This window comes from Hemicordylus capensis, chromosome 6 (assembly GCF_027244095.1).
Source record: "Hemicordylus capensis ecotype Gifberg chromosome 6, rHemCap1.1.pri, whole genome shotgun sequence".
NCBI classification, from domain to species: Eukaryota; Metazoa; Chordata; class Lepidosauria; order Squamata; family Cordylidae; genus Hemicordylus; species Hemicordylus capensis.
Window position 1 is genome coordinate 131,448,123 of NC_069662.1, and position 27,167 is coordinate 131,475,289.

At 43.5% G+C, this 27,167-nt stretch overlaps 2 protein-coding genes across 2 annotated transcripts in view; one reads left to right on the plus strand and one right to left on the minus strand.

Moving 5' to 3' along the window:
• The first annotated feature begins 5,964 nt into the window (after nt 1–5,964).
• BET1 (Bet1 golgi vesicular membrane trafficking protein) lies at nt 5,965–22,029 on the plus strand. Its single transcript, XM_053265611.1, has 4 exons — nt 5,965–6,313; nt 15,356–15,471; nt 18,659–18,715; nt 19,844–22,029. The coding sequence occupies exons 1-4, from the start codon at nt 6,295–6,297 to the stop codon at nt 19,997–19,999; spliced, it is 348 nt and encodes a 115-aa protein (XP_053121586.1). The 5' UTR covers nt 5,965–6,294; the 3' UTR covers nt 20,000–22,029.
• Nucleotides 22,030–24,047: 2,018 nt separating this feature from the next.
• LOC128331959 (probable acyl-CoA dehydrogenase 6) overlaps nt 24,048–27,167 on the minus strand; it is a 72,432-nt gene continuing 69,312 nt past the window's right edge. The window contains exon 9 of the mRNA XM_053266074.1: nt 24,048–25,326. Coding sequence (XP_053122049.1) covers nt 25,236–25,326 — 91 coding nt within the window. The 3' untranslated portion in view covers nt 24,048–25,235. The remainder of the gene's footprint in view (nt 25,327–27,167) is intronic.

Consider the following 27,167-nt stretch of genomic DNA (forward strand, 5'->3'; position numbering starts at 1 on the left):
AGAAGTATCATTTGTGATTTCTGTAGGCTCAAATGAATATGTAACTATGTACAAGTTCATTTCCAGGACTCCAGATATTAATTAGGGATGTGCATGGAACTGGCTAGCCTGGTTCAGTTCAAGTCTGGACCGGACCCAAACCAGACTGGGCCAGTTTGGTCCGACACCCCCTTGAAGCTCCCCGGTCCAGTCTGGTGGGGTTCGTGGACTTTCCCCCCCCCTCAGAAATTTTTTTAAGGCACTTACCGCCTCTGGGGGAATTGTTGGAGGTGGCGGGGCAGTCCGCGGAGGTTCCCCCTCCCCCTCCAGCCTCAATGCAGCCCAAACCGGCCCATTCAGCCGGCTCTTTGGCCCATTTGGGCCTTCCCCCTCAGTGCAGAGGCCATTTTAGAGGCTGCCGCGCCTGCACAATTGTCCTCTGAGAGGCCTGGGTCATGCCTGTGGGTCATGTGAGGCTGTTCTCAAAAGCAGGCAAGCTCAGGCTTAAGCAGCCAAGCCCATGAGAGCCACTGGGAACCACGCAGATCCTAGCAGTGCTGTGGCACTAAACTGCCGGCAGCTTGGTAAAGGAGGAGTGCACTTGGGGCCGCGGCAGGAAGGTGAGCAGCAGCAACTGGCAATGCTGGCAGCCGTGCCAGCAAGGTAAGGAGCTTATTACCTCTCTCACCGCCTCCACCCGGCTGCTCCTTACATTTGAAAGAGCCCCCCACCCCTGTACTTGTAAAGGGGAATCCTCAAAGGATTCCCCTTTACAAGTATATTGGCCGCCTGACCTGTTCGGTCAAACAAACTGGAGCAGCTGGTTGGTTCGACCAAACCTGTTCAGATCAATGTGGTTTGGTTCAAATTTATTCAGATTCAATACCAAACCACATTTTTTGGTTCCGTGCACACCTCCAATGGAGGCCTAGAGCTCCCACCCGCCTAGGGAATCCCCTAGTCTCCCAGGTGCAATATTCTATGACAAACCCTAATGTTCTGAAGCTGGTTCGAGTGAGCTGTTGGATTTAACATCACTTCCTCCCACGCTGAGGCTTTGAGGGGAGAGGAGGGGGTAGGTGATATGATGGCTTTCCTTCCCCTTGGTGAATTTACACAAGGGCACCAGGTTCTTGGTGGGCGGGGGAGGAAGGTGATCCCTCCCCCCAAGTATTGTTGGTACTGTTGTGCAAGAAAATGAAAGGGTGCACCAAAACCAAACACACACACAAACTGTCTCACTTCACAAAGAAGCAGATGGGTCATTTCAATTACTCACAACAATAATAATAAAACACACCGATATACACACACTTCCAAAAGGTACAGAGGGAGAAATGCAGCTGCAACCCAATGCACTCTTACTTGGGAGGAAGTCCATTGAACTAAATCATTTACTTCTAAGTAAACCCTGTAAGCCTGCAAACTGTTCTCAAAACTAAAACAGCTACCATTTTATCACGCACATACAACATTTTAAACCTGAAACGTCAATGTAAGATCCAAATACAGGCTGTGGCTGTGTGAATGGCACCTTGCTATTCTTGACCTGTATGCAAGACGGTGTCAAAACCCAGATCTTATGAACCCACACCAAGCCTATACATAGCGAAGCACTTTTAAGTTCCCATCTGGAAAGCACTCAGGAGTCATCCCATGAAAATGATTGCCAGGAAATTTAGGACTGACAAAAGGAAGTACTTTTTCACTCAGCACATCCCATGGAATTCTCTGCCATGGGATGTGGTGATGGACACGAGCTTGGATGGCTTTAAAAAGGGGCCTAGACAAATTCATTGAGACAAGTCCATCAATGGCTGCTAATCTTGATGGCTATAGGCTACCTCCATGTTCAGAGGCAGCATGCCCCTGAACACCAGTTGCAGGGGGCATGCCTTCATCTCCTGCTTGTGAGCTTCCCAGAGGCCTCTGGTGGGCCACTGTGGGAAACAAGATGCTGGACTAGATAGGCCTTGGGCCTGATCCAGCAAGGCTCTTCTCCTGCTCTCAACTATTAACCCTTTGTATCTTTGACTCTTCACATGCCCAGTGATTAAACATCCCCCCCCCCCAAAAAAAAGCAGTGTTGACAAGATTGGATAATTGTATCAAGTTTTGTGGTGTTTTAGGGACACATAGGATTGCTGATATGTGCATCACTGAAACACTACATAAAAGGAACCTTGGTGTGCTTTTATTTGCTACATAAAAGCGCATACAGATCCACATCAAAACTACTTTTTTGTACAGTATTTTACCAATTTGAACTTATGCCTGAGTAATGAAGATGGGAGAAAAGATGCAAATGAAGTGAAAGGTCTGAAAGCAGTAGCAAAGTATACATATGCTACTTCTGGAATTAATGTTAGAAATTCTAGTTAAACTGGAGTTCAGGAGGTATGTGACTCAAGGCAGCGCAAATCTACTGAACAATAAAGGAACAGACCAAGGAATATATAAATATATATTAATCACTATATTTTATTAAGCAAAGGCTGAAGTTTTTATAAAATAGCATATACCATATTTTTATTCTTATTGCTTCTACATTGAAATAATATCCTTTCCCCATACAGAAACTTATCAGTGTGCTGTGATGGAAAGATACAGAAACTGATGAAAAAGGTTTTGCAAAAGCTTTGGGCAAGAAAAAGAAAATTGTATAGAATGATTCACAGCTTTCAAATGCTGCAGTATTCTGTTAAGGTTCTCATGCTGGGAAATAGATCTGTAATCTTGCAGCATATGACATGAGTCATATCCATAATATAAGAAAATAAAGCTCTGTTCCCATGAAACATTTGAATGGAGGCAAAGTGTAAGAGATTAATTAGCTTTGCAGATTAATTTTGCTACACTTTGAGCTCAATAACACAGAAATCTGAAGTGTTACACCACCATATGTAGCAATGCCATCTTTAATGTGTTGTGGTAGGGAATCTAGCTGTCCAGTACTTAACACTGATATTTATCTATTATTTACTCATTTTTGCATTGATATACCACCCTCCTGTCTTGGAATCCAGGGTGTACACAATCCAAAAGACATCCATTATCAAGTTAAAAATGCAAACTAAAAACAAGGAGCAGCATCCAATCGAAGTTCTGCTCTCTGTAGGACGACTATTATGATTATTTAAAATATTTACACCCCACATCTCTAGTACACTACTGCTCGGAGAGGCTCATAACAATAAAATAGATACAATGTAAAATAAAACTAATCAAATTAAGTAAACAAGTTAAAAGTCCAGGCTAAAACCACAATGAGAATTAAGTTTCAAATTAAAAATAATTTAAAAAGCTAAAAATTGTGAATGATAAAAACTAAGCGGAAGGCTTAATGGGGAGCAATAGAGCTTTTGCTGCCTCATGGTCAAAGCTAGCCTGAAGAATCCTCTCAGAGAAGGAAATCTTCAGATCCTTGAGAGACAGGATTGCAGGAAGCTTGAATCCTCTGCCATGGGTTTGGTGAGTTCAGGAGGGAAGCCAGGGCTTTGGCTTCAGGGAAAAGTTTAGCCAGGGAACTGTGTGTTAGGCAGCCTGTGAGATTATTTTGGATTTTGTGCATTGCAAGTCCTTACAACTAGTTTATTGTGTTTTTCTGTAATGTAACAAGCTAAGAGCAATGCTAGCCTGAGCCCTTTCTTTCTAACAAGGGGGCTTTTGTATTTTCTTGCATTTATGTTCTATTCAGCTGAGTAACCATGATCTTTAAAGTGTGCCACTCCAAACAAACCAGCCGGAGTGCTTTTTGGAAGTATTCTTGAAAGTACGGAGTGTCTCTGTTGCCTGTAACTGAAGCTGCTAGAGCCTCAGACTGGAGCAGTCTGTAGTCTTTTGAATAAAGTTTTCTCTTTTTATTCTTTGTCATTTCACCTGCCTCTGAGTGGATATTTAACTCAGGAAAAAGGGATGTTACTCTGGTGCAGACACACCTCAAGGTTAATTGTTCAGCAACCTACCAGGTTTGCTCTTCATGTGTAGAATGCATATGGAAGGTTTTTGTATTTTACCATTGGTAAATGAGAGGAGAGAGTTCCCTGGACATTCACCCAAATCCAGGGAAGAGTTAAACTCTGTAATTAGGGTGTGGTGGCAGCATATTTTCTACCAATTTAAGTTTGAAAGGAACGGCCTTTGTTGAGCAAACATGGAGGGAATGAATCAGCATTTTTCATTCCCCCATGTGGACTTGCTCTGAGACAAAGGCTGGGCGTAAATCCGCCATTCGCTAGTCTCTATTCACTACAGCCCCACTGAATTTACTCAGTGGGGGTTTACTACTAAGTGAGGATCAAAGTAGATATTACTTTAAGGATGTGATCAGGGCTAGTGTGCTTGTTGTTTATTTAGTATATAAAAGAGTGATTGGGTCCCCTGAGATCAAGATGGTGAGCAGGATTTAACCCTTTGCCAGCCACTGATGAATACCCTGGGGGGAAGTTCCCATGGGTCAATTGTAGCATTTCTGCTCCAGAGCAAATAGCATTAGGGATGTGCACTGAACCGGTTTGGAGGCCCTTTATGCTTAATGGGGATGCACAGCCCCATTTGGGAGCGAAATAATGCCCCCTGTGTCTAACATCAGATGCAGGGGGGTGTCTGGGGCTGCAAGGCATGGCAGCCCAGGTTCTTTGAACCCGCTCACCCAACGGTGGCTCCACCCCTGCATGAGGGAGAGCAGTCCAGATTGAGACTATTGCAGGGTCAAAGGACTGAAACCCTCCTCCCACACCATGGTCTGGATCCAGATCACCCCTATGCCCTGCAGCTCCTATTGAGTGTGGTGAGCCTAAACAAATCAGAGGCACACATGTTACTAATATAACACTGAATTCCCTCCTTGGGGAGATTTAATGTTCTTATGGCTTGTAAAAACTTGGTTATTCTGGCAAGCCTTTTCACATATCTTATGACTCTCTGGTGTGGTTTTACTCTGTCTCTGAGATCTTTTGCTCTTTGGTCTTATCACACTTTTAAAAACATCCTTTTGAACAAGAGTGCAAATTCTCCTCCTTCCCTGCCCTGCCCCACCCCCATCAGCCCAAGCACTGGTGAGTTGTCCCCTCATTTTACAGAACTCCCTCCCCGCCAAATCTAATAACCCATATCTCACCAAAAAGTGTCTTTGCTTTCCCCTTCCACAAATTTTATGTGAGGAGTTGGTCTTCAAGCTTTCCCTCAGTCTGCACCCTTTAAAAAATGTATTATTAATAATACATATTATTATTATTTTGTGAACACATTTTTATTGTTTTCAACGTTGCTGTAACCTGCCTTGAACCTGTAATGAGAATGGCGGGGTATAAAGGTTTAGTAAATAAACAAACAGTAGTCTGACCCTCAATAACCACCAGTACAACAGCTCTGTAGGATTTTAAAAAGGGGCACGGACCACGTGTACAATGTTACTACTTTTCCTACTCACGAATCAGCAAGAGCAATAGACTGCAGCCTGAAACTGTGCACATTTCCGGGGTAAACTGAGTCCCGCACAGCCGAATGGTTTACTCTCCAGTGAGTGTGCATCCGACCGCAGCCTTAAATCGGCAAGAGAGCTATAATGCAACTATATTAAAAATCGAGAAATGAAGGGTTTTTCTGAGCAAGATCATAAATTCAGAACAGGAACATGATTGACTGGAGGAAGACCTGGAGGAGGAGAGGAGGAGGACAGCTTCTTTTCCAAATCATAAAAACCAACTCAGCACAAACCTGATAAACAGCTTTGGGTTGCATTGTATTTATCAAAGTTCAATAACCATAGTGTCTTAGATGCTCGGGGTGGCGGGGGGGGGAGAAAGAAAGAAATCTAACTTGCTCTCGCAAACAGATTTCACTCCCCCTCCCGCCCCGCGCGCAATAGTGAGTGAGTGTGCGTGCGCGCGCCCCTTTTCATGGATTTACACACACACACCCCTTCAGCAAAGCATATGTAGAACTTCTTTCCGAGCATAACGTTACATCCTTCTTTCTCACATCAGGAGCCTCCAAGAACTACATTCCCCAGAAGACCAACTAGCGTCCCTCCCTCCCCTTTGCCTGAGAGACTACGTTACCCAGAAAGCCCAGCGAAGGAGAACGGAGAACTACGTTACCCGAAAGGCTTTGCGAGGACTAAACGCTGTCGTGGCGTTCGTGGGGTGATCTGTAGTCAGAGTTCGGAAAGGTCGCGCCCCCCCACTTTTCCCTGCCTCGTTTCCTTGCCGGGGTGGAGGGTCTGAAAGCCGACCCCAAGTATCGTCCTCGGGTGCTGGGAACAAGGCTTCACCTCACCCGCTGCGGCGGGGTGGGAGTTCACGGAGAGCAAGGATGAGGCGGGCCGGGCTAAGTAAGTGGGGTGAGCTGGGATGGGAGAAAGAGGGCCAGCAGGGGCAGCTTGGGATGGGGAGCCGGGTCTGGCCTAGCCTCCCTCCGGGGAAAAGGCCTGTCGTCAAGGCCGCAGTTGGTTGCTAGGGACTGGACCCCTGCCCCCTTTCCCCTCCCTGCCCATTTTATGCTCTCCCAAACCAAGTCACGGTGTATAAACAAAAACTGGCCGGGATGACTTAAGCCTCCTCCAGTCCAGATGTTTTCCTCCCAATGTAGGCACCTTGTTATCCAGTCAAGACAAAGGATTGGGAAGCAGAGAGGCCCGATTCGTCTCTCCCTCCTGTGGCTATTGAACTAAGACATCCCCCCCGCCCCAAATCTTGTGCATGTTTCACTGCGTTAGTGGGTTTGTTTGTTTTACTCCCATGTAAATGTGCTCAGAATTGCGGCATTCATTACAGAAGTATGGTGGTAATTGGCTCCACCAGTGGTCGCCACCGTCTGTCAAGAGAGTGACCATATGGTCGATCAGCTCTGCAGATCTTGGCAGTACCTGAGTTGTCCCATATCCTTGCTCAGGTGCCCGAAGTCTGATAAACTTTACTCGGAGAGTTTTATGATGCCACCTGTTCCTTAGGCTTCATGGTATGCTCACTGTTGGGCAGTTTCAGTAAATGGCTTGACTACCAAGCTAGAGGTTGCCAGTTCATATCCCCGCTGGTATGTTTCCCAGACTATGGGAAACACCTATATTGGGCAGCAGCGATATAGAAAGATGCTGAAAGGCATCATCTCATACTGCATGGGAGGAAGCAATGGTAAACCCCTCCTGTATTCTACCAAAGACAACCACGGGGTTCTGTGGACACCAGGATTCGACACCAACTCGATGACACACTTTACTACTGGAACACATCACTATGGTGGTAGAACTTGTTTTCTGTATTGAATGTGACTCGGTTCCACCAGAAGTGATAAGTATTTTGTGAAATGGGAGAAATTGCCCCTAGTAATTACCTGAATCCAAGACTAGGATTTTTGTAAGTTCTTTGGTGTTAGAAATCAGGGGTTCATCTCAGAGTCCCTTTCAAGTAAATATAGTATCATCTGGTTTTAACCTGGCTTTATAACCTGGTATTTTTTTTAAGGGGATTGTCTTAAATTCAGAGTTGGTTTCTCTTAAAGTAAATATGGTAAACAGAAGGATTGATCATCCTCTTTAAATAGTGCATCCTTCATATTCCATTTTTATTTAATGGAGTGCTGCAGATGTGTTTACTCTGGTTGCTTTCCTGAACTAAATTCTGTCAGGTGTTCCACTTCTGCTGCACAATGCACACACACACATTTTATTGGGCTTTTAACACTCCTGTTTTCCACCAGTTTGTCCCCAGTGTGTAGCTCATGCAGATAAAAGAGTTGTGCCTCTTCTGTTTCCTCTTGCAACAAGTAAGGGAATATGGAGGATGCTAGATGTGAACAGTGTTCTCGCCAACTAATTTTTTTGTTTGGTAGGATGTACAGAAGATTGATAGATAAACTTTATTGCAGTCTTTGACCAGTACAGGGGGAAAAAGAGGGGGGTGAAAGCACAGTATCATACACGTACAATATAACAGCACATCTTTACGAATATACAGTGGCATGATAAACTATTCCACTACAATGGTCATTAGTTGTTGTCATATATTCATTGCTATTAAACAAAATTTAGCCACGTTATGGGTAACGTGGGCTTAATGATCTGATAAAAGAAATTAAATGTATGCTTCATCTCCTCTGCCTGGTAGATCCTTAATCAAGGGTAAAAATGATTTGCGTGAATCCTTGTAAAAGTCACAATTTAATAAAGCATGACCCACATCCTCTATGGCCTGTGTACTACAGGGGCAGTAATGTTCAGAGTAGGGAGTCCCACCATATCTGCCATATTGCAGTGCTGAGGGCAACACATCAAAGTGGGCCAATGCAAATGCTCTGTGATATTTGGAAACTATTAAGGCCTGACAGTAATCAGCTGGCTTGGTGCTAAAGGCATGTCTCCATAATTTAAATCATTTTGGGGCCTTGCTTAACTCCTGTTGGATGTACAGAAGTAATTATTTGGTATTGTGGGACTATTTGTGCTGCCTTTGTCATACTGGTTCTCCAGGAATGCTTGTTGTTCTTGCTGAAACATGTTTCTTTCTTTCTGAAAAACAACTATTGGCAGGTGCAAACCTTTTGATCATGGGAGGCATGTGACGTAGTACTTCTAGTAACAACACAGTGTTAACATTAAAAATTGGGTGTGGTTCACCCTTAAAAGATATGGGAGATCGATGCAGAGGTGATGTAGCTTGCGCTGAAGTTACCACACATATAAAATTAATAACAACACATATAAAATTAATAACAATATTTGTATAATGCTTTTTGAGTGTTCCAAGTGCTTCACATTAGTTATCTTGTTCCTTACAACAACCATGAAAGGGAAGTGTTATCCTCGTTTTGCAGTTGAGGCTGAGAGGACATAGCTTGCCTATGGTTACCTAGTGAGCTCACTAGGAACATGGGAAGCAGCCTTATACTTAGTCAGACCCTTGGACCATCTAGCTCAGTATTGTCTACTCCAGGGGTCAGCAACCTTTTTGTAGTGGCATACCAACTCCTTGGGCCACAACCCCTCATGCCAATGCCATGGGTGGGATCAGTCTGCCTTCTGCGCGCTTCCTCCGCTTCTCCTGGCTGGCTTGCAACCAGTTCACTAGCTGGGAGGCTTGCTTTCTAGAGCAAGCCTGTCAGCTAGAGAACTGACCACAAGCCAGCTGGGAGAGGCTGAGGAAGCGTGTTGGAAGGAGGCATACTGGCTCCACCTCTGAGGTGGGTTGTTCTACCTCCTTCTGTGCACTTCCTCCTCAGCCTTGCTCTGCAGCAGCCAGTTGGCATGTGAGACAATTCCCCATGGGACTTCCAAGATTGGCATTCCAGGGCACTGTTCCCTCTAAGAGGTCTTCCCAGATGTTGTTGACTACAACTCCCAGAATCCCCAGCTGCAGTGGCTATTGTTTGGGGATTATGGGAGTTGCAGTAAACAACATCTGGGAATCCATGTTAGAGGAAACACTGTCTCCCACTAGTGTCCCCTCTAACAGAAAATCTCAGATGTTGTTGACTACAACTCCCAGCATCCTCCGCCAAAGCCCACTGCAGCTAGGGATTCTGGGAGCTGTAGTAAACAACATCTGGGAATTCCCTCTTACAGGGAACACTGTTTCCCACTGAGGTACAGCCCCATTCCCAAGCAGGGAAAGTTTTATTCTAGCTCAGTCTTGGCCACTATTCTACCCTAGGTCTGAAGATGCACCATACAAATTGCCACCTTTGCACAATGCAGGAGATCTGTAGTGATAAGTGTGTGTGGTATATGTGTATCACCAACAGCCCAGTCCTAATTTGGTTTATGCCTCATTGAGTTCAGTGGAGCTTCCTCCCAAGTAACTGTATATTGGTTTGCAGCCTTAAACTTCCATTACCTGACCAGTGAGTGGTCTCTAGGGATAAATATCCTTGATCGGCAATTCCTTTGCAGAGTTCTAATTATTGTGGTCAAAGCAGATGCGATCACTTAAGCAAGGCCTACTATTAATGGAAATATTATGTAGTGTGTAGAGAGCCAGCCTAATTTGGAGAGCAAATGAGTAGAAAGCTTAGTTATCCTGCTAGCTCTTTTTCCCTGTGGAATAATTAGGGTCTTGCATAGAGATGGTCATCTGCAGAGTAATTTGGATGGTGTTCTGTTGTGGCGCATTCTGTATAATAAGTTGGTTTTTCTTCTCTCTTACTCACTTTGCCTTCCTCTTACATAACACTTTTATTAGCCATAGCCCATGACAGAATCTTCCTCTTCACATTTCTCTGCCATACTTTGCTTTGCACTGCTTGCCAAAAATGCTTTTTCTTTACTGCAGGCCTCACTAAGTTAATCAGCTGTGTAGGACTCTGTACATTTTGGCTTAGCTGATCAGCCTGCCATTATTTGTAGTTGCCACATCCTCTCCTTTTCACTCCCAGTCTTGTAATGCAGGCGTTCCCTATTTTGGGTGCCCAGTTGTTGTTGGACTCTGGCCTTTGGTTATTGTGACTGCGAGTGATAGGAGTTCTAGTCTAGCAACATCTAGGGATTCAAGGTTGGGAACAGTGTTCCCTCTAACGGGGATTCCCTGATGTTGTTGACTACAACTCCCATAATCCTCAAGCAAAGGCTATTGCATCTGAGGATGCTGGGAGTTGTAGTCAACAACAACTGGGAATCCTTGTTAGAGGCAACACTGGTTGGGAACCCCTCGGTTGTGTGTGCAGAGCACTCTAGGGAAGGGACTAGGAAGAAGTTTTCTCTTGGCCCTTGTGTGGCATTCTTGTAGAAGATGCAAGCAGTGCCTCATGGCAGTAGCCTTCTGCAAAAGCCCAGCTGTAAGGGAGAGGCACCAGCCCCTCCTTTCATCATCTTTCCTGAGAGAAATAGTATTTCTTTTATCCATCCATGAGGCATGCCAGCAGTATCTTACTGCTGTTGCCTCTTACAGAAGCCCAGTGGGAAGGGGAGAGATCACGCAGTGAGGCGATTCTCACGATCGGCAAAAAGCGGGCTAAGGGAGCCTAGCCCACTTTTTGCTGATCATCTGCTGCTACGGGAGCCACATGCTACTGGCAGCAAACCTCCCAAAGTACCCCTCCCCTTAGCGAGGTTGACAGAGCAAGCGCTCTACTAACCTTGTCTTTTGGATCGTGTATTGTTGCGGTGTGGCTCTGCGCTGCAGCAACACACGAGGAGCCTCCTGGGCTCGGGGCTCTCTCCAGCATGCCCTGCACACTTGTGTGGGGCATCCTGGAACTTCTGGAGGCCACGCGGCCCCCAGTCCCCGCAGACCCCACCGGCTCCGTGACGGAGCCAGCAGTCGTCCCAGGGCTGCAATTGTGATCGTCTGCGGGGAGCGCGGGCTAAGCCTGCTCTCCCCACAAACCCTCTTAAGGCGGGTCTAACTGATCGTGAAACTCGCCTCCTCCACTCTCTGCAGAGAACTTGGCAAGAAGGGCATCTTTTCTCCTATCGTGTTGCTCTCCCTGCTTATGCATTTGTGGCTCACTGAGACCTGAGGGAACAGACCTGTGCTACTTGGGACTAACCTAATGCCACCTAATGGTGCAGCGGGGAAATGACTTGACTAGCAAGCCAGGGGTTGCCGTTTCGAATCCCCACTGGTATGTTTCCCAGACTATGGGAAACACCTATATCGGGCAGCAGCGATATAGGAAGATGCTGAAAGGCATCATCTCATACTGAGGAGGCAATGGTAAACCCCTCCTGTATTCTACCAAAGACAACCACGGGGCTCTGTGGTCACCAGGAGTTGACACCGACTCTACAGTACACTTTACCTTACTTTTAATTGGGGCTACTCATCACTGGCAAACAGGTAAATAGACTCATAGTCCCTGCAATAGTGAAATGATTAATCTTGCACATTATAGTAGAAACAACCCTGAGACTTTAACTATGACTCAGAGATGGCAGTTTTGTATCCGTGAAGCTGTCTGTAGTCCAAGGGTTGTCCTGCTTAGTTCACATTCACTATCATGAAAGTTGAGAAACTCTTTACAGCTGACAGCTGAGATTCTGGAAAGAATCTGGCTGTGGTTTGTTACGTAAATGATGAAACCGACAACATCTGGCAGTATGCTAGACATCTCTCGTCTGTGAGACAGCTACTTGAACTTTGACCATGTAAAATAATATGCTGCTTCCTATGAACATCAGTTACTTGAGGTACAAGTTGTATAATGAATATATTTGGCATTTATTTTATTTTAATCACTTGAATGTGAAATTTTCTACCTAAACATTGTGCCTCATCTTACATAAAAAATTGATTATTTACTGCTTCAGTCAGTTAGTAAGTAAGTAAGTATATTAATATGAGAGTACCCAGCATCCAGAAATTCATGCTTGGATCACCAGCCAGCCACTATTTGTGGTCACCACCAACCCCCTTTCCCACATCCTTTTCTGGCACACAGGCAGAGAAGGCTTAGGAGAGAAGTGGGTCTTCTGTCATTGGCACTAGGATATGGAGATGGTGAGAAACAGTGGGAGCTGCCAAAAATGGCAGTGGGAGTGAGACTTCTGGTGTGGAGATCTGTGTGGTGGTACTGGCTACCCTGCTCCTCAGGGGGCCTGGGGGCAAGTGCCACAGGTGAGCTGGCAAGTGGATTTGTAGATGTCTGGTGCACAGAAGATGGTTTGAGGACACAGGATGAAACACCTTGTTGAAGCTAAAGAGGTTCACATCTATTCTTTGTTTGGATGGGAGACAAATTGGAAACCCTATGAATGCTGCCTTGAATTCCGCCATGGGGCCTAAATGTAGATATCCATCCTATTTACCTATCTGGAAGGCAAAACCTGGATTCTCCCACTTCTGTTATCAAGAAAGTCAAAGTGTTTTCTGGGTTATTAGTTGTCAGTGAAATAACCTGCCTTTCCTTTACTCCCCTCCAGAGCCAGCCAAGTGTAAAGCAAATTAATTTGGCACTCGCACTTCATAATTTTATAGGTTTTGTAAACTTTAAATGTATAAACCTTTGAGCCTTATACTGCTGCTTCCTTTATATTGATTTATTGCTAGAGCAAAACTGTATTTGGGGGTGCTAACTGGCCATCAGGAATATTACCTTTGCAAAATGAGTATTGTTTGTTTTTTAATTGGAAAGGACAATATAGAGCATTGTGAGGAAACTTTGGAGACTGGTGTGTGCTTGGCATGCAACCGAAGCAGTGCAGTCTTCTGATAGTTCTGCTATGTTTGAACTCTTATAAGGTTACATTTCTGCACATTCCTTTAAAAAAAGAAGCCATTATCTTCATAGGACCTTAAAGATTACTAAACCTGGACCTTGCAAAGTGAACCCAACACACTTTCTACAGATAATAGATAACACTTCCTCACGTGTGACCCATGCCTAAGCAGCAATTTGCTCAGAAGTAAGCCATGCCACCCTTTCCAGATTTACTTAGGATTCCAGTGTCAGTGGAATGATGAGTTCCATTTTTTTAGCAAGTAATGTAGTGATAATAACGTTGACTTATCCCCTGAAAGCAAATCTGTCTCATTCCCTAAGAAATAAGCTGTTTGTGATGTTTTGTTGTCTGATCCAAGACTTGGAATACAGTCCACTGCAAGTTAGTCATTAGGAATTCCCATTGAAAGCCTGCCATTTTTTTGCAGCAGTTTCATGCTATTGCTTGCAATGGGACTCAGTTGTGACTAACATCTGCTAGGTTGTGCCTTCCATCTTTTCCCCATCCTCTTCTGTTTGTACTATAATGACTATCAGGTTTGCTTGCATTGCAGTGTCTGTGGAAAGGTGGGAGAATCTATGTTGTTATTCAGTATAGTTCTCCTGCGCTCTCCTTGTTAGTTTCCAACAATGTCCTTAGAATGGTGGATTAAAATTTAAGACTGGACTAAAACTGAAATTTAGAATCGAGGCAGTTAAGCTTGCCAGTAAGTCTTCCAAACTGCACACATTGTCCCTTTAAATTTTTGCTTATTCATTTGGCTTCATGGTGAGTCTCTTTTCGGATGAGCATATGCAACTTGTGTATTGGTAGTGTTGCCTTGTTACTGTGACTGTGTGGAGACCTGGTTATTCTGTGTGTACTTTTGGGACTTGCATGCACCCCCTAGAGCTTCTAAACTTTGTTTTTAGGCACGTAGTTCTGCCACACCATATCAGAACTACTTTGTAAAATGGAAAAGAAAATGGAAAACAGTAATACTTTAAATAAGGTTTAAAGGTAGGACACATGGAGTGTTCCCTCTATTTTTTTTCCATCTATGTGCAGAATGAGTTTTGTTCTGGGCGGCAGTATCAAGACAGTGTGTGCACGTCCACTCAGAGTGGGGCATTCCTGATTCAACCTCAGCGGGATCTAAAATTAACTGAGCGGACATCAAAAAACTTGTGAATGCAGGCACATGCACACTCCTTAGAGGGAACATTGGACACATGCCATTTGAAAAGGAGCTATACACAGCCTTGATTTTTGCTTGCGCTGATGGGTGTACAAAACTTCTTTGTGGTGGGGTTTTTTGTTCGTTTTTAAAGAAAAAGCATAGCTTTTTAAGAGCTATGCTGTGAGTATCTCTTGGTGGCGCAAAAACTATTGTAGAATTTTTGTTTTTCAAACCATATGGCAGTGTTTGAATATACATTGGAATACTTGCAATATTAATCTCTGCCAGTTGTAGTCCTACAGCCAGTGCAAGGATAAACAAGATGGCTCTCCAGTGTAATAGACGAGAATCTGCTGAACATGCAACACTGTTCAGAAGGTTAAGGAAGCACTGGCTTTGAAAACAGTGATTATGCCCCCCTACACACACACACACACACACACACACACACACACACACACACACACCAACCACCTTAAGTGGTGCAGCAGGGAAATGCTTGACTAACAAGCAGAGGGTTGCCAGTTCGAATTCCCACTGGTACTATATCAAGCAGCAGCGATATAGGAAGAGGCTGAAAGGCATCATCTCATACTGCACAGGAGGAGGCAATGGTAAACCCCTCCTGTATTCTACCAAAGAAAACCACAGGGCTCTGTGTCAATTTCTGCCAGGAATCGAAATCAACTTGACAGCACACTTTAAACCCCACCCCCCCCCACACACACAATTGTTAGTGCAGTGAAAGGGCGATTCCTTCATGCGCATACAGCAGTTCTTGTACTTTATTTGGGATTCTGGAGTAAAAAGTCTTGAGAGCAGGCATTTGGCAGATTCAGTATATTTAAGTGGCTTCCCTTCATCTTTCTTCATTTTCTTTGTATCTATATTAACTAAGATTGCTGGGGTTGAGGGGATGTTTGGTTCTTCATATTGTATGATATCATTACCTGCCCTAATCTCTTTAAGATGAGTGGTAGTATACTCAAAATAAAGAAAAGTAAATTCCCCTAGAATTCTTGTTTTCTGACTGTTTCTTTTGCCCACACTGATTGTCTTTTCAGGTGAAGGAGCTGCTGGCAGCAATTATGGCTATACCAATAGTGGGTATAGTGTATATGAGGAAGAAAATGAAAGGCTAACTGAAAGTTTACGTTCAAAAGTCACTGCCATAAAATCAGTAAGTATATTTATTATAGCAGCAGCATTTAAAATTGATTTGAGTGCATAATGCTTGCGCAATCAGTGCAACAGCAATATAGTAAAAATTGAGATGACTTAATTGAGTTCAGGCAAAATATTGCCCATCCGAAGGCAGAGTGCACTCATTTGTGGAACAAATTCCTCCTCTAATTGGATTTGTGCTCCAGCTGCCCTTTTTGGCTAATCAAGATATTAGTTACATGTTGGGACAGCAGAAGCTCTACATATTTGGCACACTGTGACTAAGAGTTGTGTCCCCAGGGAGTTACAAGTCAAGGTCAGTTTACAGACCTGCCAATGAAGCATGAGGCTAAACTCTTTCTCTGCCAATGAAATAATCATAGCTAAAGTTTAATCAAATTCTAAGGTGGGCTTTGTCAAAACCTTCTTTGCCATCTTTGCCATAACGAGCCCCTGGTGGCACAGTGGTAAAACTGCCGCCCTGTAACCAGAAGGTTACAAGTTCAATCCTGACCAGGGGCTCAAGGTTGACTCAGCCTTCCATCCTTCCGAGGTCGGTAAAATGAGTACCCAGAATGTTGGGGGGCAATATGCTAAATCATTGTAAACCGCTTAGAGAGCTTCCAGCTATAGAGCGGTATATAAATGTAAGTGCTATTGCTATTGCTATTGCTATTGCTATCTCATTCAGCCCTCAGCAGCAAAGCAGGACAATTCCTTTTTCCTCCTGCCTCCATCAGCCTATGTGATTTGAGGGCAGTTGTGCTGCAGAAAATACTTTGTAGAACCACACTTGAACAAGTGACTTGTCATATGATGTAGGGAAGGTAAATAAAGGCACCAGCTAGTTTGGCTTTCTGTTAAATGCTTTCAACAAGAATATGATTGCCCTCTTCAGACATTATACAAAAAGATGCTGTACATGAGTAAAAATGTCCCAAGGCACTTTAGAAGTCCTGCTCCAGAGGAGTGTTGCTCACCACCTTCTTCCCCGCAGCACTCACTGTTATGGCGGTGTTCATCTGAAGAGGCAAACGCCATAACTCTGATGGCAGGTGTTTTCACTCCAGGCTACCAATTGTGGAAGTGCCTGCCATCATGCTTACAGCGTTTGCCCCTTTAAATAAATGCTGCCATAACCATGAGCAGTTTTGGGTGGGTGGGGGGGGGAACTACGTGATGCTCTGGGGTGGGAGCTCCAGAGCACTTTAGGATGCTTGTACTCATCTTTTTGTCCAAAGAAGGTTCTTGAATCAGAAGAGAGACACAAGCTAGTTTGACCTTCTGTTCAATATCTTCAGTAGGAAGACCCTGAGTGAAAATAAAACCAACCTCCCAAATTATCTCCTGATATCTTTCACCAGACACAGTTCTATGGCAGCCTATAGCTCTAGTTATGGTAGGCACTGGTGCATCACAGGAGAGGGAATATTTCTTCTGAAGCAAGCAGATCAAGGGAAACATCAGGGGTAGGGGTGTGCACAAACCAATTCGATGGCGAACTGGTCCGCTGCAGACCGGGCCAGTTTGATCATGAACTGGTTTGAGCCAGTTCGGTGACCTGGCCCATCCAGCTGATGGTTCAACCCAACTGGTTCAGGGACCCATAGTTCAGTCCAAATTTGGACCGAACCGCACCACTCGGTCTGTGCACACTCCTAGTCAGGGGGATGTGGATGTAATACAGGGTCACAATAGGTCCTGTATAATAAAGCAATAGGTCCTGTATAATAAAGCTGTTTGATTGGATGACGGTACTGCTAGTCAGCAGCAATTGCAGTGTACACAATGCTGATTCAGAGTGACTGGAAGAGCACACTGCCTTTGGGCCTGTAGATGCACAAATGGAAGCATTTGAGAATGTGCTGGTGTCTTCTACAGCAAGACCCCTTCACATTTAGAGAACTAAGGCCACCTCTACCTTAGTAACTGACAGCTGCAACACTTCAGCCCTCCTGCAGATGTTGGACTATAACTCCCATCATCCCTGACTATTGACCACTGTGACTGGGGATGATGGGAATTGTGGTCCAAAACCAGCTGGAGGGCTGAATGGTGCAGCCCTGCTGTACACGTTTATGATGCTGCTGAATTCTTACAATGCTCTGAGGGTAACCCTTTAATTTTAATTTTTATAAGGAAGTATGGAGCATGCCACTTAAATTTTCGATAGATATGGGGTGCTGAAACTGGGAGATATTAAAGAGCAACAGTCAGGATGATGAACAGCAATTGCTGCTCTAACAAAAAGGGTACAGCTTTCTTTTGTGCATCTCCTTGAACAGTAGTCCTTGCCACATCTAATACAACTAGTCTAAGTTTTTGGTTTTTTAAAAATCTGACCACAGTAGATTGTGGTATTGGAGTTGTGATGGAAATCCATGACAAATGGGGATAATGAGTAGGGGAATGTGGCTTCTCATTCCTTGTCCATTAATCACAGAGCACTGTGTCACTAGGCTGCTTCTCAGTTGTGTAATTTTTCACCCAGTATGCACCCCACCATTTTTTTTGCAGATCTAGCCAAGCGGAATGCACTACTGCTTAGTCCTTAATAAATATATATGGCTAAGGCTTAAAATGTACAAGCAAAACATAAAGTTAAGAGGAAATATTTGAATTAGGGATGTGCATGAATTGTTTTGGGCAGCTGCAGTAAAGTTACTGCAAAGAGCAGTAACTTTAAGAATAAGGCATGCAGGTCCTTACCTGCTCCTCCACCGCCCTGCCACTGTTCCGGTCATAGAGCTGTCCTTCCCCAAAGGCCGCATGTGGCTGCATCGGGACCGGAACAGCAGTGGGGTGGCAAAGGAGCAGGTAAGGACCTGTGTGTTTCATTCGTAAAGCTACCACTCACACATCCTTAATTTGAATGAAGAGAGAATTGCAAAATGACATTACAACATTCCTATACTTGGCTCTACTTATATCTTTATTAATTTTGTTACATTTGTATACTGCCTAGTCAATCATCTCTATATAGCAATATCTCTCTCAATAGAATAGACTAGGTTTGACTGTCATCTTACAGAATACTTCCACTGATTTTTTTCTTTGACTTGGATCTTTAAGAAGGAAGATGCTTTTTGGAAGTTTATTAGCTGTGCTTGATACTTCCCAAACAAATGTCTCATTTGTGTGATGGAATCTCTTTAGTAGTATAGGTCATGATATACCAGTCTCCTGTTTTCTCTCTCTCGTAGCTTTCTATTGAAATTGGAACTGAAGTTAAGCAGCAAAATAAAATATTAGGTGAAATGGTATGTATGAGATTAAAAGTTTTAGTTGCTTTATATTAACTTGAAATTTGTTCAATTGATGGATTTTATTTTATTGAAATCTGTCATTACTTATGCAATGTTGAATTCTAATGGAGGATGCACAGTTGTTTCTATCAAATGTAGTACAGATAATTTACAAGTATTAGATTAATAAGGCATCTTCACCTTGCGTAACTTAAACTTGTTTTGGAATTTTCTATATAGAAGACGCCTCAGTTCCAAGATTTGCATATACATGATCTTTTATGCCATGCCCAGCAATGGGTTCTTTTTCTTTATTTTGGTTTTTTTTTTAAGCCAGTGACAAGTGCTCCTTGTGGGATGACAGTGCTATGTGTGCAGAAGTAGGCTACTGTGTTTGTGTCCTCAGTTGGCTGGGAAACCACGTGAGCAACCAGGTGCTCCATTCCTCCTCTCCAATCCAACAAATAGGACTGTGCGTGTAGACCTGTGGATCAGATGTTCCAGTAAACTTGTAGCAACCTGCCTCCCCCCAAGTGCTGCAGGGCAGCGAGTGCTTCCCTGTGCAGTACTTTCTGTTTCCAGTACTGAAGGGTGGGGCTTTCTCACTGGAATTGAAGCTGCCAAATGCTGGCCAGGATAGAATGCGGGAATGCCAGAAGGATGCACAAGAGCATCTGGGACGTCTTGTTACCCCATGAGGAAAACAGTGGGAGGGATGACAGGTCTCAGGTGCCCTTGCACATCCTTCTGACTTTCCCTTTGCTTTCTCCTAGCTAGCTTTTGGCATCTCTGGTTCTAGTGAAAAGCCCCACGCTGCCCCCAGTACCAGAAAGAGGACATTAAACACACAGCACTAGGGGGTTGCTACAAATTCATCAGATGCACAGGCCTATGTGCATGCATGTTACAAAGCAGGAATTGTACTCCTCAGGTGTCTGGGAGAGGCAACTTGGATTCAGTTGTCTCCCTCACCCACCACACACTTGCCCTTCACCCCCCAAACAGCTGATGGGAGGATTTTAACGTGTGTGTGTGTGTGAGAGAGACCTAGCTGCTGTTTGTGTTGAGAATCAAAAGATTTGGAAGCACAAATACAATTGCTGCTTGGAATAATTCAGTATGTGATTTGTTTTTTTACTACAGGATAATGATTTTGATTCAACGGGTGGATTTCTCGGCGCTACAATGGGCAGACTGAAAACCCTCTCCAGAGGCAGCCAAACAAAAATCTTATGCTACATGATGCTCTTTTCACTGTTTGTCTTCTTTGTAATTTACTGGATTATTAAACTGAGGTGATATAAATTCTCTATCATAAACTTTATAGTTAGTGCCACTTGAGACCTATGAAAAGATATCTGTGAAAATGGTAAAACTATTTTTTGTAAATTGCATCAGTGCATCTGGTTCTGTTTTGTGCATTGCTCAGTGTTTATTGGATCAGAAACACTTTCACTTAAACCCCCCCTTTTTGTAGGGTTCTTACACTGAAATCTGCTCAGGTCTGAGCACCTTACAGGAAAAGTGTTTGTTAACTTTAGGTGTGGTTACATTGATAACTGCAGAAAATGAAGCTTTTTTCATGTCCCAAAGCGGTATTTGTACTTTTTACCTAATAATGCTTTTCTATCAAAGTTGTAACTACAATAAAAAGCAATGTCATTTGATCATGTTATGTATATATTATACGGAGGTTTTTAAAAAATGATGCGATCCAACCAAAGTTAAGTACTAAGCTTGTGCTTTGCTTTCCCACTGAAATCCCTGAGGTTTAACAGTATTTAATTTTGGTTGGATTGTGCCTATAGAAGTCTGTTCATTCTTGCAGCAGGAATGTTGAGAGTGGTAGAATTGCCAACTTTCTGAATTCCTTAAGTTGTCTTGTGATCATTGGAGGGAGTGCGGGGGCAAGGTGGAATAGGCAGAATAGGCAGTCAGCCCAGTTTCACGAGGGTGGTTATGAAAGTTGGCTTCTGTCTGCAGATCCACTCCTGGATCAGCTTGTGCCTGAGTCCATGCCTTTGGTTCTGTTTGCTTGATGGAGATGGTTGCCTAGTGCCAATAGTTTTAACAGCACTATCTACTAGCCTGGTGATTCTGTGCATGTGAATTAGTGAAAACGTTGGTAGTCCAAAAATACTGCTGACGACTTATGTTTTTAGTTGGATCATTGTTTTGTTGGTCATTCGTATCCCTTGATGTCACACTAGATTGAAAATTATGGCATAAAGAGTGTGATTGTTTTGTTCTTGCAGTATAAAACCATCTTCTAGAGTACTGAGTTTTTATCAAAAGTCATTCGTAACCAAGCTGTTAGTATTGTAAAGAGCACATTCCAATCAAAGCAATAGTTACAAGCTTAAGATTATTTGAAGATTCTCAGATGGTTGTGTAGATCCTCCCGCCCCCACCCACCCCCCAAAAAACCCAGCTGTGGAGTGCCAACAATTCAGTAAGAAATATTTCATTCATGTAGATTTTCTGCTACATGAGCTGCCTGTAGACTTGTGTGCTGCAGCAACAAATAGCAAACATATGACCAGTGAGTGTGCTGTTTTATAAATACCAACATTTCTTCCCCTTTTGAACAGCTTTGATGCTCCCTTTGAAGCCTGCAACAGCCCCACATTATGTCTCTGTAACATTGTGCAATATGTCAGCCCATGTTTTCAACATGGCCCCTATGCGCCTTAGAGTTGGAGTGCAATTTGCTAAGGTGGAAAAACCTACCCTCTGCTTTGACAGGCTCCTCCAAAACTGGCTGACCTGGAGACCATCCACTGTCAAAATTTGTGCTCACATGTCCCACAACTAGCAGTTGTGAATACTGGTAACTAGAATTGTTTGGAAACTAAGTATGAATTTAGGATCTTGGCAGCACAAAGGATGACAACCAGGTTGCATTTTCCAAGTCTACATCAGAAGCACTGGGACTTGTGCTGAGGGGATCAACCAAATCACAGCCAATTTGATATGTACTGTATCTTGGATGTGATGACTCTCAGGATCCCATTCACAGATGTTGAGTAGAGATCAGGTTATCAAATCCAGCTATTCCTAGGGTTCTTATGTTACTAGTTTGCCAAATTTTGATGTAGTTGTAATAAACTCCCTCTATACATATGTGAAAGAATATGCTGAAACGTACTGGTGTGAGCAAGAATGTCTCCATGAGTTCATACATATTTACAGCAAAGCATTTTAGAACAACCTTCCATAGAGAAAACTTGATGTTAATTTTTTTTTAAGTTCAGTGGAACATTTCTTGATTTGTAGTTTTAATCTGTTATAAAACAAAAATAAAGCATGTTTGAAAGCTTTTAGCCATTTATTTGCTGAAAATGCACTTTCATTGACATGAATGTATTTAAAATGAATATATATGTTGTCCCTTAGCAAGTGTACTAGTCTGGTGGCCAATATTAATGGTCAGGCCTGGTGCAGACATAATGTAAACATTGCCCCACTAAAGATTCTGCAGTGATTGTGCAATGCAGAATTAGTTCTGTACCATAAGTGGTGGTGGTGGGAGGTTTCAGAAGACTTCTTCCAGTCATGATGTGAACCCTTCTAATTGTAAATCTTATTTGTGCTGCTGGTTGCAAAGTTCAAACAGTGGGAAAGGATGGGGGAAACTCTTTTAAAATGATTTTTACAGTTGGCATGTAATGTTTTGGCTTATGTGCATTCTTATAAAGCAAGTTAGGAACTGTGATGGGTAGGCAGCAACAGGTTGCCTAAGCTCTGGTTCATCAGGAGTCCTCTAACATCCTTAACCCAGATTGGCTGCGGGATCATGGAGTTGGCACCAGCAGTTCTAGTGACAAACTTGCCTCCCAGACAGAGATTGGTTATCTGTTCCAACATAATGCATCCTCGCGTTCTCATTTCCCATGGGGAAGTGGAGCTTAATACGTGTAAAAGACAGCATGGGTTCCTCTGAATAGTGAAACTGAGTGGAGAGAGGGAAGACTTGGATTGGGAAACTCCCCCCTCCTGTACAATGATGGGACAAAATGCAGCTAGCAGGAAAGAAGGAAAACTTCTCATGAAACCAAGTAAGGGATTAGAGTAATCAAATTCCAGTCATGTACCATGAGAGGCTATTACCCTTGCTGGTTTAGTCTAATGCAGAGCTTCCCAACGGGGTACTCGAAGCTCTCCTGATTTCCCATGTTACAGCTCTATTTGTTCTCCATCTGAGGATCCCTGGCTTAAAGCTGTCACATCCTCAGGAATGTGTCCACTGAAGAAGGGGAGGGAGGCTGAAGACCTCTAGTGCTGATTGGCTGACTACATGCTGATGCTCAGCAAAGCCCTCCACTGAGGCTTCAGAAAACTTGGGATGGAGCATGGAACTGGTTGGTTCAGTTCAAGACTGGACTCAAACCGACCGGGCCGGTTCGGTCGGGGGGAGAGGGTTTGCAGACCTTTTTTTAGTTAAATTGTTTTTTTAACCTTTACTCCCCTCTGGGGAGTTCCTGGAGGTGGTGGTGGGGGTCCGCGGAGGTTCCCCCTCCCCCTGCCGACTCCCTATATAGCCTCCTTTTTGGCCATCACCCGGCGGCCCGGACCATGCAGAGGCACAGTGCGCAGGTGTTCAGCCTCCAAAATGGCTGCTGGGAGGCCAAAAACCAGCCGAAGAACTTCCGAACAGGCAAAGAGCCGGCCCGAGGGGGCATATTGAAGGCTGGTGGGGGGAGGGGGAACCTCCACAGGACCCCCCCCCCCACGCCTCCAGCAACTCCCCAGAGGGGAATAAGGGTTAAAAAAACCAAAAACTAAAAAAGGTCTGCAAACCCAGTTTGACTTTGGCTGTTGAACCGAACCGGCTGGACATCGAACTGGTTTGCACACCCCTACAGAAAACTAGTACTGCAAACTGAAGCTAACAGGACAATTAAACTTGTCTCATTAATTTCAACAACACTACTTATGAGTAGCATATGAGTAACAATCTGTATGTAAGCCAGTGACTGGAGTAGCCTGTCTCATAACTGTGTACACACACACACACACACACACACGTGGGTACTCTCTCAGTCTGAGATATCTGAGCTGAAGGTTTGCAACACAAGGGATATACTTGTTTTAAAACATTGGGAACCCCTGGTCTGATGAATGGCAGTTATCTATTTGCAAAAGCTGGATGTCAAAATAAAGATGAATTGAGTGGGTATTTGAGGACAGAGGTGCTCTACTTGGAAGAAAAGTATTAAATAGGGTACATATGAACCTGTTTGGAAAGTGTTTTCTGTCTTCCACTAATCTATAATTCTACATCTTCCTGTTTTGTGTAGACAAGGGCTGTATTTTTGCTCTATATGGAATAAGGAGTACAAGTCAGTTCTGAAATTACAAATAGCTTTATTCAGCCTAGTACAAAGCTAATATTTATGACTTACTGCAAGTAAATTCCTACATCTTGATTGTCAGGTATGGTGGCTTAATTTAGCAAACCATCTGTAAAAGGAAATTTTTAGGGGAATTCGTTTTGCAATGTATATTTTGTGAATTATCCATCTTAATTACTTTCATGCTGAAAACTCTTGCCCCAATAATAAACCTAAGCAATTATTCCATCAGTCTAGATATGTGCTGTGCACACCACACCAAGGTGCACACCACACCAATCAATACTTTGCTATTCCAAATTAGGAGTCTGAAGCCTCACTGGAGTAGAGTGTGATAAGATTCCTGCAGGCATTTTAAAAGACAAGACTGATGCTTCAAGTTCTCCTTGGCTAAGGAGAACATGCTTTCAATTTGGTAACATGCGTAATTTGAAAACTAAGCAAATCACTTTATTTCACATTTAAAAGCCAAGAAAAATCATGTTTGAAATCTACCCATCAGTGGTTTATATAAGTACTCTTCCATTCAAACTTATGTACTGTTGCTCAAATTCTAGTTTTCTTGTTAGGGTTTCTTAGCTTTCTAAGAATTCACTAGTCACTCGGAGAAGGTGGTTCTGGCTCAGCAGTAGAGCACCTGCTTTGCAAGGAGAACTGGCACCTTCAGGGAAGACTCCTGCTTAAAATCTTGGAGACCCCTGTCAGTTAGTGTAGACAATAATGAGCTCGATGGGCCAATGGTCTGACTCAAAATAAGGGAGGTTTGTGCATTCAAGCAGGCCATATGCTTGCTAGTGAGAGGGTTGTTCACAGAACCTTTAGCAAAATAAGGCAACATTTCCGCCCCTAGCAGTGGTTGTATGGTATAGCCTATTGTCTACACAAGACAAAGTCCTAGCAACATGAATTTTATTATTATTATTTTACATTTTATATCCTCTTCCTCCAAGGAGCCCAGAGCGGTGCACTACATACTTAAGTCTCTCCTCACAACAACCCTGTGAAGTAGGTTCGGCTGAGAGAGAAGTGACTGGCCCAGAGTCACCCAGCAAGTATGAACTAAGTAGTTGGCTTAGTTCATTAGTTGATTTTGAATAGCTTTCTTCCATAATCTTTTCCCAAGCAGAAGATCTCCCTGATGCAAATCATCAAGATATAAACAAATATAAGATTTATGGATGCTACTTCTTCGGTAAGGTGCCCATGTACTTGCAGATAATGGAAAGCATGACTTCATCAGCACCACCTCCAATGGACAGCAATCTTGAGTCTCTGCCAAGACAAGAGGATAGGGCAAAAACAATATAAGCAAAGTGAAATGGTTGTGTGTCCTATCACTGTCTGCTCCCTCTGCCACCTACTAAACCAAAACACAATTATAATGGAACGTCTTGCTTTTCTAATGCTGTACATTGGAACATTTGTTGTCATTAGCTGACATCCAGACTAACAAAGCACTGGTGCTACAGGAGAAACACTGGTGTAGCACTAGTGTTTTTGAAGAGTTCCAGACTAATGCTGCACCTGTCTTTGTGCCAGGGAGAGAATTTGGATGACCTCCCCTTCTCCTGGAAGCACTCTGTGCTACCTGAAAGTGTTGCTGAGGGCTGCACAACCCCCGGGGACATATTTTGAGTGGCACAAGTTGCTGCCAGGGGAAGGGGAGGTTGTAAAAGATTCCTTCTCTTCCTCCACTGCACAAGTGGTGGAGCTGTGTTAGCTTTAACTCTTCAGAATCACCAGTGCTGCATTTGTCTGGATGGCAGCCATTGTCCACAACCATTTTAGACCAAGCTCTATTAGTTTAGAATCTATACTGCAAGTAAAGATAAGCTAAGTAAGGTCTGGCTAACACAACTGCCTTATTACCAGCAGTTATATACCCAGAATAATAACCCAATGAGGCTAATAATAAAAATCACAATTAAAAACTAGAACAGATTAAGAGTTTAACACAACAACATTGAAACCAAGTTCATCCATCTGCTTAAAACAACACTTTAAAAAAATCATGTGGAATAAAAATGTCTCCAATGCCCTCTGTGTGCATCAACTGTTGCAGCAGTGCCTCTTTGCTGGGTGCATTGCCATAGGCTGGAATCAATGAGCTTCTATATATGCAGTGGGTTACATACATAAGATGAGAACCATCTTGAGTATTCCTGGTGCTGTTAATCATGGATGAAATTCCCACTTGCAATGTGCAACTCTTGCACTACTAGGAGAATTTTCTGTGACAGTTCCCCAATAAATCCGTCATTCAGACACAGCCTTGCTGTTGCATCCTTTTCTACCGAGTGACTGAAGTCTCAATAACAGAATGACAATGTGTGTTACGTAGTTTTGCTGTGACTGAAATAGCAACTGGGGGCTTGAAAGTTATTTTCTGGCTAGTCTTGCCTTCCACTTGGAAGACTGAGTTCTCGGAAAGCTGGCTACAAAACATAGCACGGAACACTGTTACCAGCTATGCTTATTCTGCCTGGCTCCCAGGAGCCTCCCTGTTTGCAGTTGCATCTCCAGGCTTGGAGACTGCACTTTGGATATGCTCAGGAGCTTCACAGCTCTCAGTTTATAGTAGACATGGGAAACAGGTCACTTAGTTGGCAATGGGCTAGTCGCCCCTATATTTGGTGGCAAACAAAGCAAATTGGAATGGGGATCCAGATACATGCCCCCCCTCCCTATACAGGAGCCCCAGCTAAGCAGACTCCAGAAGTTAACTTTAGAGAGTTAGCAGGCATCCAAGGCCACTCTAAACTCAGCGTGAACTGCCTTAACTCCCCTCATCCTCTTGCAAGAGATACAATAACTCGTTAATGAGCTGATTATGCCAAGCAGGAAGAAAAGTAGATAAGGTAGTGGAGTAATGGTCTCCCCATCACAAAGAGATGAGTCAGTGACATAGATTAAGAAGTGTATCTTTTGAAATTATTATTATTATTATTATTATTATTATTATTATTATTATTATTATTATTATTTTATTATATTTCTATACCGCCCTTCCAAAAATGGCTCAGGGCGGTTTACACAGAGTAATAACAAACAAATAAGATGGATCCCTGTCCCCAAAGGGCTCACAATCTAAAAAGAAACGTAAGATAGACACC

What these genes read in the sequence shown, in the direction of transcription:
- BET1 (XM_053265611.1), top strand. An exon ending in AAGTCACTGCCATAAAATCA is followed by an intron (nt 15,472 to 18,658) that starts GTAAGTATATTT and finishes TCTCTCTCGTAG; the next exon opens with CTTTCTATTGAAATTGGAAC. An exon ending in ATAAAATATTAGGTGAAATG is followed by an intron (nt 18,716 to 19,843) that starts GTATGTATGAGA and finishes TTTTTACTACAG; the next exon opens with GATAATGATTTTGATTCAAC.